The 14,057-nt window shown below is 45.9% G+C and overlaps 1 protein-coding gene across 1 annotated transcript; it reads right to left on the bottom strand.

Annotated features, from left to right (window-relative positions):
* Window positions 1-13,193: 13,193 nt before the first annotated feature.
* LOC139839142 (uncharacterized) lies at window positions 13,194-13,751 on the bottom strand. Its single transcript, XM_071829188.1, has one exon. It carries the CDS (start codon window positions 13,749-13,751, stop codon window positions 13,194-13,196), a length of 558 nt encoding a protein of 185 aa, XP_071685289.1.
* Between the last annotated feature and the right edge of the window lie 306 nt (window positions 13,752-14,057).

Below are 14,057 nucleotides of genomic sequence, written 5' to 3' on the forward strand. Positions count from 1 at the left end.
GCCTTGCATCTGAAGTAGGGATCAAAGTGGCGGATGGCATACACAATTTGCAGAAATAGCTTTCTGCTCATCCTGAAACGACGCCGGAAAACAGTCTCACCGTGCAATGGATTGTCGGCGAAGTAGTCGGCGTACAACATGCAGTAGCCCTCCATTCGCTGTCTCGGCTTGCACTTCCGGCGACCTCGTGCCGACCCACCACGCCGACGAGTTGCCAGTCCGGCGTACATGCTTGCCAAGCAACCAAGGATCATCATGTGCTCCTCGTCTTGGGCGGCTGCTGCCATCTCTTCTTGCATAAGCTCGACGAACATCTGCTCCTCCTCTTCGTCTGAGTCCATGGCCGGCGAGGCAAATGGACGAACACCTGACGGGCGTGGTCGAGGCAACCCGAGCCGCGAGCGACGACGAGCAAGCAGGCCGGAAAACAGGCCGGCGGAAGAGCAGCCAGATAGGCCGTCGTCCAAACACGGCGGAATATAGGCAGGTGGGGAAGGAGTGGCGGCGCAATCTGGGCAACAAGCCGGCGGGGTGGTGCCGGCGGCGAGAGAGATACGAGGGGTGGGGGAGAATTTGAGCGACGTGGCGGTGGGGTTCGTGCGTCGAGTCACCGACAGATCGGGCCCTTCCCCGCTTTTCACTCGTCCGGAGTCCCCGAGAGCTCCCCGGGGGGCCGGGGGGGCGTGGGATCGCCGGATGAATTTAGGCCCAAATCCGGACGAAAACGAGGAACCGGGGGCGCGACTGGGCCGAATTTCGCCGTCCGGATGGAAAAATCGCTCGCCGGGGGCCTCCTCGGGGGGACGAGTGGAGATGCTCTAAGCTAGTACGTACTCGAGTGCAATCGCTCTATCTGAAGACGCGTACAGTGCGGGAGACTTCCAAATATAGTTCAAACTCAGGTACCCATCTATAATCGTGCATACGAGTAGGTACAGTTGTCGAGGGTACCTCTCGGCAATGCCCTCCGTATGAGGCTTAGGGTAGATGGAATCTAGTAGACTGACACGAGACATCGGTTATTAAACCAGCGGGGAGAGCGATTTCCACAGGTTCGGGGCCTCGATAAGGTAAAACCCTTACGTTCCGCCTGTCTGATCTTGATTATGAAAATATCGGGTTACAATGGGGTGCCGAAGGTTTCGGCTATAATCTCGTCGAGAGACTAAGTTCTGTAGGGACCTAGCTCTAGACTTGCGGTGGCTATGATTACTAAGATTGTATTGTAGGGATTCGTTGCATAGAAAACAAAAAATTTCCTACCGCGAACACGCAATCCAAGCCAAGATGCAATCTAGAAGACGGTAGCAACGAGGGGATTATCGAGACTCACCCTTGAAGAGATTCCAAAGCCTACAAGATGAGGCTCTTGTTGCTGCGGTAGACGTTCACTTGCCGCTTGCAAAAGCGCGTAGAAGATCTTGATCACGGCGCCACGAACGGGCAGCACCTCCGTACTCGGTCACACGTTCGGTTGTTGATGAAGACGACATCCACCTCCCCGTTCCAGCGGGCATCAGAAGTAGTAGCTCCTCTTGAATCCGGCAGCACGACGGCGTGGTGTCGGTGGTGGTGGAGAATCCCGGCGGAGCTTCGCTAAGCGTGCGGGGAAGAAGGAGGAGTGGGGCGGCTAGGGTTTGGGGAGAGGGGGGCGCCGGCCACTATAGGGGTGCGGCCACCTTGTGGTGTTGGGGTGGCCGGCCCCCTCCCCTTGGCCCTCATTATATAGGTGGAACATCCAAGAGTTGGTCTACAAGTCTTCGAATAAGATCCCAAACCAAAACCTTCCATATCACATGAAACCTACCCAAGCTAGGACTCCCACTAGAGGTGGGTGATGCGCGTGGTTGACGTATTGTCTTTCCGTTCGACACGCGTCCGTTGGGAACCCCAAGAGGAAGGTGTGATGCGCACAGCGGCAAGTTTCCCTCAGTAAGAAACCAAGGTTTATCGAACCAGTAGGAGTCAAGAAGCACGTGAAGGTTGATGGCGGCGAAATATAGTGCGGCGCAACACCAGGGATTCCGGCGCCAACGTGGAACCTGCACAACACAAACCAAGTACTTTGCCCCAACGAAACAGTGAGGTTGTCAATCTCACCGGCTTGCTGTAACAAAGGATTAGATGTATAGTGTGGAAGATGATTGTTTGCAGAAAACAGTAGAACAAGTATTGCAGTAGATTGTATTTCAGTATAGAGAATTGGACCGGGGTCCACAGTTCACTAGAGGTGTCTCTCCCATAAGATAAACAGCATGTTGGGTGAACAAATTACAGTTGGGCAATTGACAAATAGAGAGGGCATGACCATGCACATACATATTATGATGAGTATAGTGAGATTTAATTGGGCATTACGACAAAGTACATAGACCGCTATCCAGCATGCATCTATGCCTAAAAAGTCCACCTTCAGGTTATCATCCGAACCCCTTCCAGTATTAAGTTGCTAACAACAGACAATTGCATTAAGTATTGCGCGTAATGTATTTAATAACTACATCCTCGGACATAGCATCAATGTTTTATCCCTAGTGGCAACAGCACATCCATAATCTTAGAGGTTTCTCTCACTCCCCCAGATTCACGGAGACATGAACCCACTATCGAGCATAAATACTCCCTCTTGGAGTTACTAGCATCAACTTGGCCAGAGCATCTACTAATAACGGAGAGCATGCAAGATCATAAACAACACATAGATATAAATTGATAATCAACATAACATGGTATTCTCTATTCATCGGATCCCAACAAACACAACATATAGAATTACAGATAGATGATCTTGATCATGTTCGGCAGCTCACAAGACCCGACAATTAAGCACAATGAGGAGAAGACAACCATCTAGCTACTGCTATGGACCCATAGTCCAGGGGTAGACTACTCACACATCACTCCGGAGGCGACCATGGCGGCGTAGAGTCCTCCGGGAGATGATTCCCCTCTCCGGCAGGGTGCCGGAGGCGATCTCCTGAATCCCCCGAGATGGGATTGGCGGCGGCGGCGTCTCTGGAAGGTTTTCCGTATCGTGGCTCTCGGTCTCGAGGGTTTCGCGACAGAAGGCTATTTGTAGGCGGAAGGGTAGGTCGGGGGCGTCGCGAGGGGCCCGGGAGACAGGTCGGCGCGGCCAAGGGTGGGGCCGCGCCGCCACCCCCTCCTGGCCACCTCGTGGCCCCACTTCGTTGACTCTTCGGTCTTCTGGAAGCTTCGTGGCAAAATAGGACCCTGGGCGTTGATTTCGTCCAATTCCGAGAATATTTCCTTACTAGGGTTTCTGAAACCAAAAACAGCAGAAAACAACAACTGGCACTTCGGCATCTTGTTAATAGGTTAGTTCCAGAAAATGCACGAATATGACATAAAGTGTGCATAAAACATGTAGATATCATCAATAATGTGGCATGGAACATAAGAAATTATCGATACGTCGAAGACGTATCAGCATCCCCAAGCTTAGTTTCTGCTCGTCCCGAGCAGGTAAACGATAAACAAAGATAATTTCTGGAGTGACATGCCATCATAACCTTGATCATACTATTGTAAGCATATGTAATGAATGCAGCGATCAAAACAATGTATATGACATGAGTAAACAAGTGAATCATATAGCAAAGACTTTTCATGAATAGTACTTCAAGACAAGCATCAATAAGTCTTGCATAAAAGTTAACTCATAAAGCAATAATTCATAGTAGAGGTATTGAACCAACACAAAGGAAGATGAAGTTTCAGCGGTTGCTTTCAACTTATAACATGTATATCTCATGGATAGTTGTTAACATAGAGTAATATAACAAGTGCAATATGCAAGTATGTAGGAATCAATGCACAGTTCACACAAGTGTTTGCTTCTTGAGGTGGAGAGAGATAGGTGAACTGACTCAACAATAGAAGTAAAAGAATGATCCTTCAAAGAGGAAAGCATCGATTGCTATATTTGTGCTAGAGCTTTGATTTTGAAAACAAGAAACAATTTTGTCAACGGTAGTAATAAAGCATATGTGTTATGTAAATTATATCTTACAAGTTGCAAGCCTCATGCATAGTATACTAATAGTGCCCGCACCTTGTCCTAATTAGCTTGGATTACCGGGATTATCGCAATGCACATGTTTTAACCAAGTGTCACAAAGGGGTACCTCTATGTCGCCTGTACAAAGGTCTAAGAAGAAAGCTCGCTATTGATTATTCTCAACTTAGACATCCATACCGGGACAACATAGACAACAGATAATGGACTCCTCTTTTATGCATAAGCATGTAGCAACAATAATTTTCTCATATGAGATTGAGGATATATGTCCAAAACTGAAACTTCCACCATGGATCATGGCTTTAGTTAGCGACCCAATGTTCTTCTCTAACAATATGCATGCTCTAACCATTAGGTGGTAAATCTCCCTTACTTCAGACAAGACGAACATGCATAGCAACTCACATGATATTCAATAAAGAGTAGTTGATGGCGTCCCCAGGAACATGGTTATCGCACAACAAGCAACTTAATAAGAGATAAAGTGCATAAGTACATATTCAATACCACAATAGTTTTTAGGCTATTTGTCCCATGAGCTATATATTGCAAAGGTAGAGGATAGAAATTTTAAAGGTAGCACTCAAGCAATTTACTTTGGAATGGCGGAGAAATACCATGTAGTAGGTAGGTATGGTGGACACAAATGGCATAGTGGTTGGCTCAAGTATTTGGATGCATGAGAAGTATTCCCTCTCGATACAAGGTTTAGGCTAGCAAGGCTATTTGAAACAAACACAAGGATGAAGCGGTGCAGCAAAACTCACATAAAAGACATATTGTAAACATTATAAGACTCTACACCGTCTTCCTTGTTGTTCAAACTCAATACTAGAAATTATCTAGACTTTAGAGAGACCAAATATGCAAACCAAATTTTAGCATGCTCTATGTATTTCTTCATTAATAGGTGCAAAGTATATGATGCAAGAGCTTAAACATGAGCACAACAATTGCCAAGTATCACATTATCCAAGACATATTAGCAATTACTACATGTATCATTTTCCAATTCCAACCATATAACAATTTAACGAAGAAGAAACTTTGCCATGAATATTATGAGTAAAGACTAAGGACATACTTGTCCATATGCTACAGCGGAGCATGTCTCTCTCCCACACAAAGAATGCTAGGATCCATTTTATTCAAACAAAACAAAAAACAAAAACAAACCGACGCTCCAAGCAAAGCACATAAGATGTGATGGAATAAAAATATAGTTTCAGGGGAGGAACCTGATAATGTTGTCGATGAAGAAGGGGATGCCTTGGGCATCCCCAAGCTTAGACGCTTGAGTCTTCTTGATATATGCAGGGGTGAACCACCGGGGCATCCCCAAGCTTAGAGCTTTCACTCTCCTTGATCATGTTGTATCATCTCCCTCTCTTGATCCTTGAAAACTTCCTCCACACCAAACTCAAAACAACTCATTAGAGGGTTAGTGCACAATCAAAATATACATGTTCAGAGGTGACATAATCATTTTTAACACTTCTGGATATTGCACAAAGCTACTGAAAGTCAATGGAATCGAAATATCCATCGAACATAACAAAACAGGCAATGCGAAATAAAAGGCAGAATCTGTCAAAACAGAACAGTTCGTAATGACGAATTTTATTGAGGCACCAGACTTGCTCAAATGAAAATGCTCAAATTGAATGAAAGTTGCGTACATATCTGAGGATCACTCACGTAAATTGGCATAATTTTCTGAGTTACCTACAGAGAATTTTTCCTAGATTCGTGACAGCATAGAAATCTGTTTCTGCGCAGTAATCCAAATCTAGTATGAACCTTACTATCAACGACTTTACTTGGCACAACAAAACACTAAACTAAGATAAGGAGAGGTTGCTACACTAGTAAACAACTTCCAAGACACAAAATAAAAACGAAGTACTGTAGTAAAAACATGGGTTGTCTCCCATAAGCGCTTTTCTTTAACGCCTTTCAGCTAGGCGCAGAAAGTGTGTATCAAGTGTTATCGAAGGATGGTGCATCTACAGCGGGGTGTGGAGTTTTCTCAACCATGCATAGTATATTGGATACATAAGTTTTAGCGTCTCCCTTTTCATTAGTCTTGGGCTTGCTACTCTCATCAAACAAATTTTCAGGAACAAGCCAAGCATAGTTATTTTCTAGTGCGTCATTCATCGCTAGGAGCTTACATGGTATTGGTGCTTTGATCTCCCCACCATCATTAATATTATTAGTGTACCTTATTCTCTCCATGTCCATCTTTTCAAGGAGACTAACAAAATTGGTATAAGAACCAAGCATCTTATATTTAATAAAGACCTTTCTAGCCTCTCTTGCTATACCACCAAATTCTCTAAGAAGGGTTTCTAAAACAAAATCTTTCTTTTCCCCTTCTTCCATATCACCGAGTGTAAGAAACATATGTTGGATTATAGGATTGAGATTAACAAATTTAGTTTCCAACATGCGAACTAAAGCAGCAGCAGCAATTTCATAAGTAGGAGCAAGGTCTACCAAGTGTCTATCTTCAAAATCTTCAACGGTACTAACATGATTGAAAAATTCTTCTATATTATTTCTCCCAATTATAGACCCGCGTCCTACCGTGTGGCGACCCCGGAGGTCAGGGCTAGACAAACCCAGATATCACATCTGGCATAAGCCTAACCTAGATCTCTAGGGCCTACAGGGTGAGAATCGGTAACACAACAGTGACTCTACGACTGAAAGCAAATATATTACAACTCTTAGCAGAGTTAAGATCCAAAATTATTACACGCAGAGGTCACTGACCACAATTCAACAAGCAACGGAAAGCAAATTATGTTATCTAGATAACAAGACTGCAAAGGGCCTAAGAGGCCATAACATAAGGCGACGTCCCAGCCCATAAGTCTCAGGCTGCCGCCTGAGGAACTCCGAACTACTCGTCGACGTCGAGGTAGAAGCCACCATCAGTTGGAAGGATTTCCTCTGAAACAAAACATGCAAGGCTGAGTACAGGGACTCAGCAAGACTTAGTACAACCTGTTAGCAAAGTGGGTAGGCGAGGCTTTATGTGGAGCTTATTTTGCGTAAAGCCAGTTTTCCTTTGTAAACAGGAGGGAGCAGAAGCTCGTCCATTCAGACCATTTTCAAAAGGGGTAAAAGAGCGATATCAATTCCAGCTCTAAGATCATCATGTTGAATCCATCGAATCTTCATCATCACCTGAACCTATCACCTAGGATCACCCCCTCGACACCCTGAGAAGGGATCCTTATCACACATTGACATCAAGTTTTACGATTAGGTTCAAGTTGTCTATGATCACAGAATCCATCACCAAGTCGTCCATAACCGTGGACACGGCTTTTCGAAAAGATTTACCCTGCAGGGGTGTACAACTTTACCCACACGCGCCGACCGACTCTTAGTGCCACTAGATTAACACACTTCCTTGGTGTGCCGGCAGAGGGTGGTCGACCAAAACCTTTCCCTTACTTCGCCTATTCCATGAGTCAAACTAATTGGGGAGCTCCGTCATCGTAGGTAGCCATTCTCCGAGGCGGTCCCGGTCATTGTGTGCAGGGGATCCAGTTCAATGCCTCCAGCATCCTTCACCCTAGACACGCCCTGTATGATGCACTTTGAAAACCTTTTCCACCTTTCACCCATGCGTATGGCAAATGGAACTCGCAAACTAATTGACTCATGGGTAAGCTAGGTAAGTTCGGGCCAAGGGGTTCCCATGGGCCCCGTGTGGTTGTACGCTCAGTCTTGGTTCCGAAGGCGAGAACTCAGGTCCTAGTATCGGCGAGAACGAGTCAAATCACCACATCCCCATGTGGCGGCCCATCCAAGCCTTTAGCATGTTTATTAACATCATCACTGATCTTACCACGTCATCCTGTCAAACTAGGTTCATTCGTAGCTCTGATTCATTAACCGGATGGATCAGACTTCAACAGCTAAGCATGGCTAAGCATAACACATATACGGCTCTAGCGATGCGAACAAGCTCAGACCTAGTTTTGCTGGGAGCGGTGGATCAGTAACTCTGAGCTACAAGGATGGAATATGCACACATAGGATATCTAGAACTGCCGATAAAACATATTTGAAGCGGATGCAATATGTAAGAACCAGAAGTAAAGCATTTTGAAACCATATATGAACCAGGTTAGGGCTTGCCTTGTCCCTCGTTGTTCTGGTGCTGCTCTTCGGTGGCGTTGATCTCAGGCTCGCGTTCGGTCCCTATCGAGAAGAACCAAATACCGGAAAGGAAGAGCACAATCAAGACAAGGTACAATGCAATGCACATAAAATATGATGACATGTCATATTAAAGGGGTTTGGGTAACCCTAGGTGCATCGATGGAAATTAAAGGGGTTCGGCTTCGAACCCGACATATGAGAGGGGTTGATTTAGGGTTTCTACTAAGGCTCACAATTAATTGGTTCAAGCATGTATGAAACATGGATAAACAATTAGGAAATGTTTTTCTGATCATTTTGATATATAATTTTATATTTTTCTGATTTAAAATGAATTATTTATGAATTTCCCAGGTTTAATTCATTTTAAATCAATTTCAGAAAATTATATAAATAATAATAAAATTGGACCCACATGTCATAATATTATTCTTTTCTAAAATATTTATGAAATTATTAAAATCCTGACCAGGGAACCCACATGTCATATTATTTTCTATTTAAAGAATTACAGAAAAGATTTACTGAAAATACACAAAAACATTGATGACATCACACTGACGTCATGCTGACGTCAGCGGCGCCATTGCTCTCTGTGAGCTCTGGTCGGAATTCAATCGGGCGATTCGGCCACTAATCGAGCGCGTGCGGAGGGGGAAACTGGGCTGCTCGACGAGGCGGACCGTTTGGTGGTGGCGCCGCCCCGGATTAGTCGCCGGAGCACGGCCGGCGACGATGGAACGCGGCGGCCGGGGCAGGTCCGCGTGGCGGCGGCGATAGAGGGGGTTAGGGGGCAAGGCGAGTGCAGGGAGGGGCAGCGGCTCACCCTGAGCGTGTAGGAGGGGTCGGCGATGGCCGGGGAAGCTCGCCGGCGGCGAATCGACCGGAGGCTGGCCGGTACTGTGAGCCCGAGTTAGGGTTTCCTCACGGGAGCGCGCGAGAGGGGAAAAATGGGGGTTGGCTAGGGTTCAGGCGACGGCGGGGGAGGCTTTATAGCCATCGGGGGCGGCGGCGTTCATCTTGACGGCGAGGCGGTGGATCGGGCGGCCTGCCTGCTGCCAGGCAGCTGCTTCCAGGAAGAAGAAAAGGGAAAGAAATGGCACTTTTGCAGATACCCCCCTGGAGGTGGGGTTGGGCTGTATTAGGTTTCTGTGGGCTTGCTGTCTGGGCCGAAACTGGGCCACGTAGGGAGAGGTGGGGAGACAGGAAAGTTGGGCTGCGCCCAAGGAGAGGAGAGAGGAGGTTTCTCTTTTTTTCTATTTTCTGGTTTTTTTATTTCTCATTTCAAAACCCAATTTCAAATCTGTTTTGAATCTTGTTTGAAAACTCAAATTTCCAGAGAATGTATTAAATACACATGGCCTTATTGAATGACAACAAGACCATGTTTCTTAGTATTAAAAACTTGGAAGATTTGAATGAGAAAGAGATAGAGAGGGATTTGCATAATTGGAAAATTGAGATGCAAATTTTGCTCAAATGCAAACTAAATGCATGAGATGCACATGATCACTCATTTATTTATAAACACAAGGTTGGGATGTTACAACTCTACCCCCCTTACAAGAATCTCGTCCTCGAGATTCCTAGATTTTAGAAAAGAAGGAAGGGTACTCAGATCGTAAACGATCTTCTCGTTCCCAGGTTGCTTCTTGCTCAGAATGATTAGACCACTGAACTTTCAAGAACTTGATGCTCTGACGTCGAGTTTTACGCTCGGCTTCATCAAGGATACGAACAGGATGTTCTCGATAAGTTAGATCCTCTTGAAGGTCAAGAGTCTCGTGATCAACACCACGGATAGGATCTTTGAAGCAACGCTTGAGTTGGGACACATGGAAGACATCATGAACTTCAGGAAAATTGGCAGGTAACTCCAACTTGTAGGAAACATTACCACGCTTGGCAAGGACGCGGAAAGGACCAACATATCGAGGAGCTAGTTTGCCTTTGATACCGAAACGACGAACACCCTTGAGAGGAGTGACTCGAAGATAAGTTTGATCACCAATTTCATACTTCACTTCTTGATGATGGCGATCATAATAGCTCTTTTGACGTGACTGAGCAGTTTTCAGACGCTCGCGAATGATGCGAACTTGATCTTCTGCTTCATTGATTATATCTGGTCCAAAGAACTTTCTTTCTCCAGTTTCGGACCAGTTCAAAGGAGTTCTACACCTTCTGCCATACAAAGCTTCAAAAGGTGCCATGCCCAAGCTAGATTGGAAGCTGTTGTTATAAGTGAACTCGGCAAATGGAAGGCACTTTTCCCAATCTTTACCGAAGGATATAACACAGGCCATGAGCATGTCTTCAAGAATTTGATTCACTCTTTCGGTTTGACCACCGGTTTGAGGATGATAGGCTGTGCTGAAGGAAAGACGAGTTCCCATAGCTTGTTGAAAGCTAGACCAGAACTTTGAGGTGAAAAGACTTCCACGATCAGAGACGATCTTCTTAGGAACACCATGAAGAGTGACTATCCGTGAGATATATAGATCTGCTAGTTGACTAGCTTTTATGTCTTCTTGGATAGGAAGGAAGTGAGCAACCTTGGATAGACGGTCAATGACTACCCATATAGCATCTCTTCCATTTTTGGTCTTGGGGAGACCGGTAATGAAATCCATGCCAATTTCATCCCATTTCCACTCTGGAATTGATAGAGGTTGGAGAGTGCCAGCAGGTCTTTGATGTTCAGCTTTTACGCGACGACAAACGTCGCATTCAGCAACAAACTTAGCGATCTCTTGCTTCATCCCGGACCACCAGAATCTTTTGCGAAGATCCCGATACATCTTGGTACTACCAGGATGGATGGAGAGTGGTGATTCATGAGCTTCTTTAAGGATTAGCTCTTTGAGATCCGATTTATCCGGCACGACTAGACGCTTACCGAAGTAAATGGTACCTTGATCATCGATGGAGAAACATTTAGCAACTCCGCTAGCAATGTTCTTCTTGATCTCGGTAATGCCAGAATCTTGCTTCTGAGCCTTATTGATCTGGTCTTCAAGAGAGGGCTTCACCTCTAGATTAGCAAGGAATCCACTAGGAACAATCTCAAGGTTGAGTTTTGCAAGTTCCTCATAGAGAGAAGGTTGCGCTTGCTTAACCATAAGATTGTTGCAATAGGACTTCCGACTTAGCGCATCAGCAACGACATTGACTTTGCCGGGCTTATAGTTGAGACCCAAGTCATAATCCTTGATGACTTCCAGCCATCTTCTCTGTCTGAGATTCAGATCCGGCTGGGTGAAAATATACTTCAGACTTTGATGATCTGAGTACAACTCGCAACGATTACCATAAAGGTAAGGTCGCCATTGCTTAAGAGCATGGATCACCGCTGCAAGCTCGAGATCATGAGTAGGATAATTTAGCTCATGTGGTTTCAACTGTCGAGAGGCATAGGCCACCACATGGCCATCTTGCATCAACACACATCCGAGCCCTTGGAGAGAGGCATCACAGTAGACAACGAAGTCTTTGCTTGTGTCCGGAAGGACGAGCACAGGAGCAGTAGTCAGCTTGGTTTTCAAAACCTGGAAACTCTCTTCAGCCTTTTCTGACCATTCGAACTTCTTGTCTTTCTTGAGAAGATCGGTCATTGGCTTGGCAATCTTGGAGAAATTTTCAATGAATCGGCGGTAATAACCCGCCAGACCGAGAAAACTTCGAATCTCCTTAGCTGACTTAGGTGTCTTCCAGTCAAGAACGGCTTGAACTTTATCTGGAATAACTGCAACACCTTTTTCAGAGATAACATGACCAAGGAATATGAGCTCTTTTAACCAGAACTCACATTTTGAGAATTTGGCGTAGAGACGGTGCTCACGAAGTTTGGTTAGCACCAGACGGAGATGTTCCTCATGTTCATCTTCGGTTTTGGAGTAGATCAGAATATCGTCGATGTAGACCACGACGAACTTGTCAAGATACTCCATGAAAACAGAGTTCATGAGCCGCATAAACGTGGCTGGAGCATTTGTAAGGCCAAAGGACATGACAGTGTACTCGTAAAGACCATAACGAGTTGTGAACGCTGTCTTTGGAATGTCCTCCTTGCGGATTTTGATTTGATGGTACCCTGATCTCAAATCCATCTTGGAGAAAATTGTGGCACCGGACAACTGATCAAAAAGATCATTGATTATAGGAAGAGGGTATTTGTTCTTGATTGTCACTGCGTTGAGCGGACGGTAATCAATAACCAGCCGCGGAATGTTTGTATCTCTCTTCTTGACAAAGAGAGCAGGGAAACCCCAGGAAGAAGTACTGGGTTGTATGAAGTTCTTCTCTTCTAACTCCTCTAACTGCTTCTTCAGTTCAACCAGCTCTTCCGGAGGCATACGATATGGTCTCCGGGAAACAGGGGCAGTTCCGGGAACTAACTCAATGACAAAGTCCACACTTCGATCAGGTGGCATGCCAGGTAACTCTTCAGGAAAGACATCTGGAAAGTCACGGACCACCCAGACATCGGAGATTTCTGGTTTAGGTAGGGCTTCAATGGCATACAACTCGGCTTCAGGGGTAAACCTTGCTGACGGAGGTATTGCGGATGGAGCCCAGTACAGAACACTTTTGCCATAAAGATTGGTCAATACAACAGAACTAGCTGCGCAATCAATGACAGCCTTATGCTTTACTAGCCAATCCATGCCCAAGATGACATCAATGTCAGTTGACTTGAGGGCAATGAGAGAGGTGGGGAACCACACTGACCCAATACTGATTATGACCTCACGGGTAATCCAAATGGTTTGCCAACGAGACCCGGGAGTTGTGATCTCTAGAGGGGAGGGCATTGTCTCGAAGGGTATATCATGCCTTTGTGCAAACTCTTGAGATATGAATGTATGCGATGCTCCAGAATCAAACAGAACTGTAGCTAGGATTGAGTTTATATAGAGCGTACCCATTAGGACGCTTGGATCCTCTTCAGCCTCATCAGCAGAGACATGGGTCAGACGGGCACGACCAGAGGGATATTTGTCATCCTTCTTGGGCTGAGAATATCCACGACCAGCTGGCTTATGGGGCACTCCTTTGAGTAGTGGCCAGGTTGACCACAAGAGTAGCAAGCACCACTAGGCACAGTACCCATGGCAGGACGATAGCTTGAACCACCAGAGGGTGGCTTAGAGTTATTGCCCGAAGACTTTGGTGCATAGGGAGCACGAGGTACAACACTGTAAGGGATCCAGACTCGGCGCTTCTTGTTGTGAGAGGAAGACGCACGAGAATCACCTTCTTCACGCTTCTTGGATTTTTCCATATCCTTCCTTCCGTTCTCCATCAGAAGAGCACGGTTATGCAGGTCTTGGAATGACTGGAAGGTGAAAGGCAGCATCTCATAGCGAAGCTCAGGGTTAAGCCCTTTGCGGAATAGATCTTGCTTATCAGCATCATCAACCACATCACGGGGTGCATAGCGAGACAGCTGAGTGAACTCACGTCCATATGTCTCCACATCCAGCTTGCCCTGAGAAAAGTCCAGGAATTCCTTCCTTTTGATGTCCATGACAGTCTTGGGGATATAGGCTGCACGGAAAGCTGTGATGAATTCCTCCCAGGTAACATCATGTCCTGGCGCTTGAAGAGCCAGAAAACCTTCCCACCAAGAACCAGCGGCACCTTCTAACTGGTAGGTGGCGAAGTTCACGCGTTCACCTGGTGGAACATGAAGAGCGTTGAACTTGCGCTCGATGGTGCGAAGCCAATCATCATCATCAAGAGGCTCCTTGGGGTGGGTGAAGACAGGAGGCAGTGCACGGATGAAGTCCCCAAGCGTGACACAGTTGTCGGGACGACGTTCTGTGTTTTGAGC

Source organism: Lolium perenne, chromosome 4, assembly GCF_019359855.2.
Source record: "Lolium perenne isolate Kyuss_39 chromosome 4, Kyuss_2.0, whole genome shotgun sequence".
NCBI lineage: Eukaryota > Viridiplantae > Streptophyta > Magnoliopsida > Poales > Poaceae > Lolium > Lolium perenne.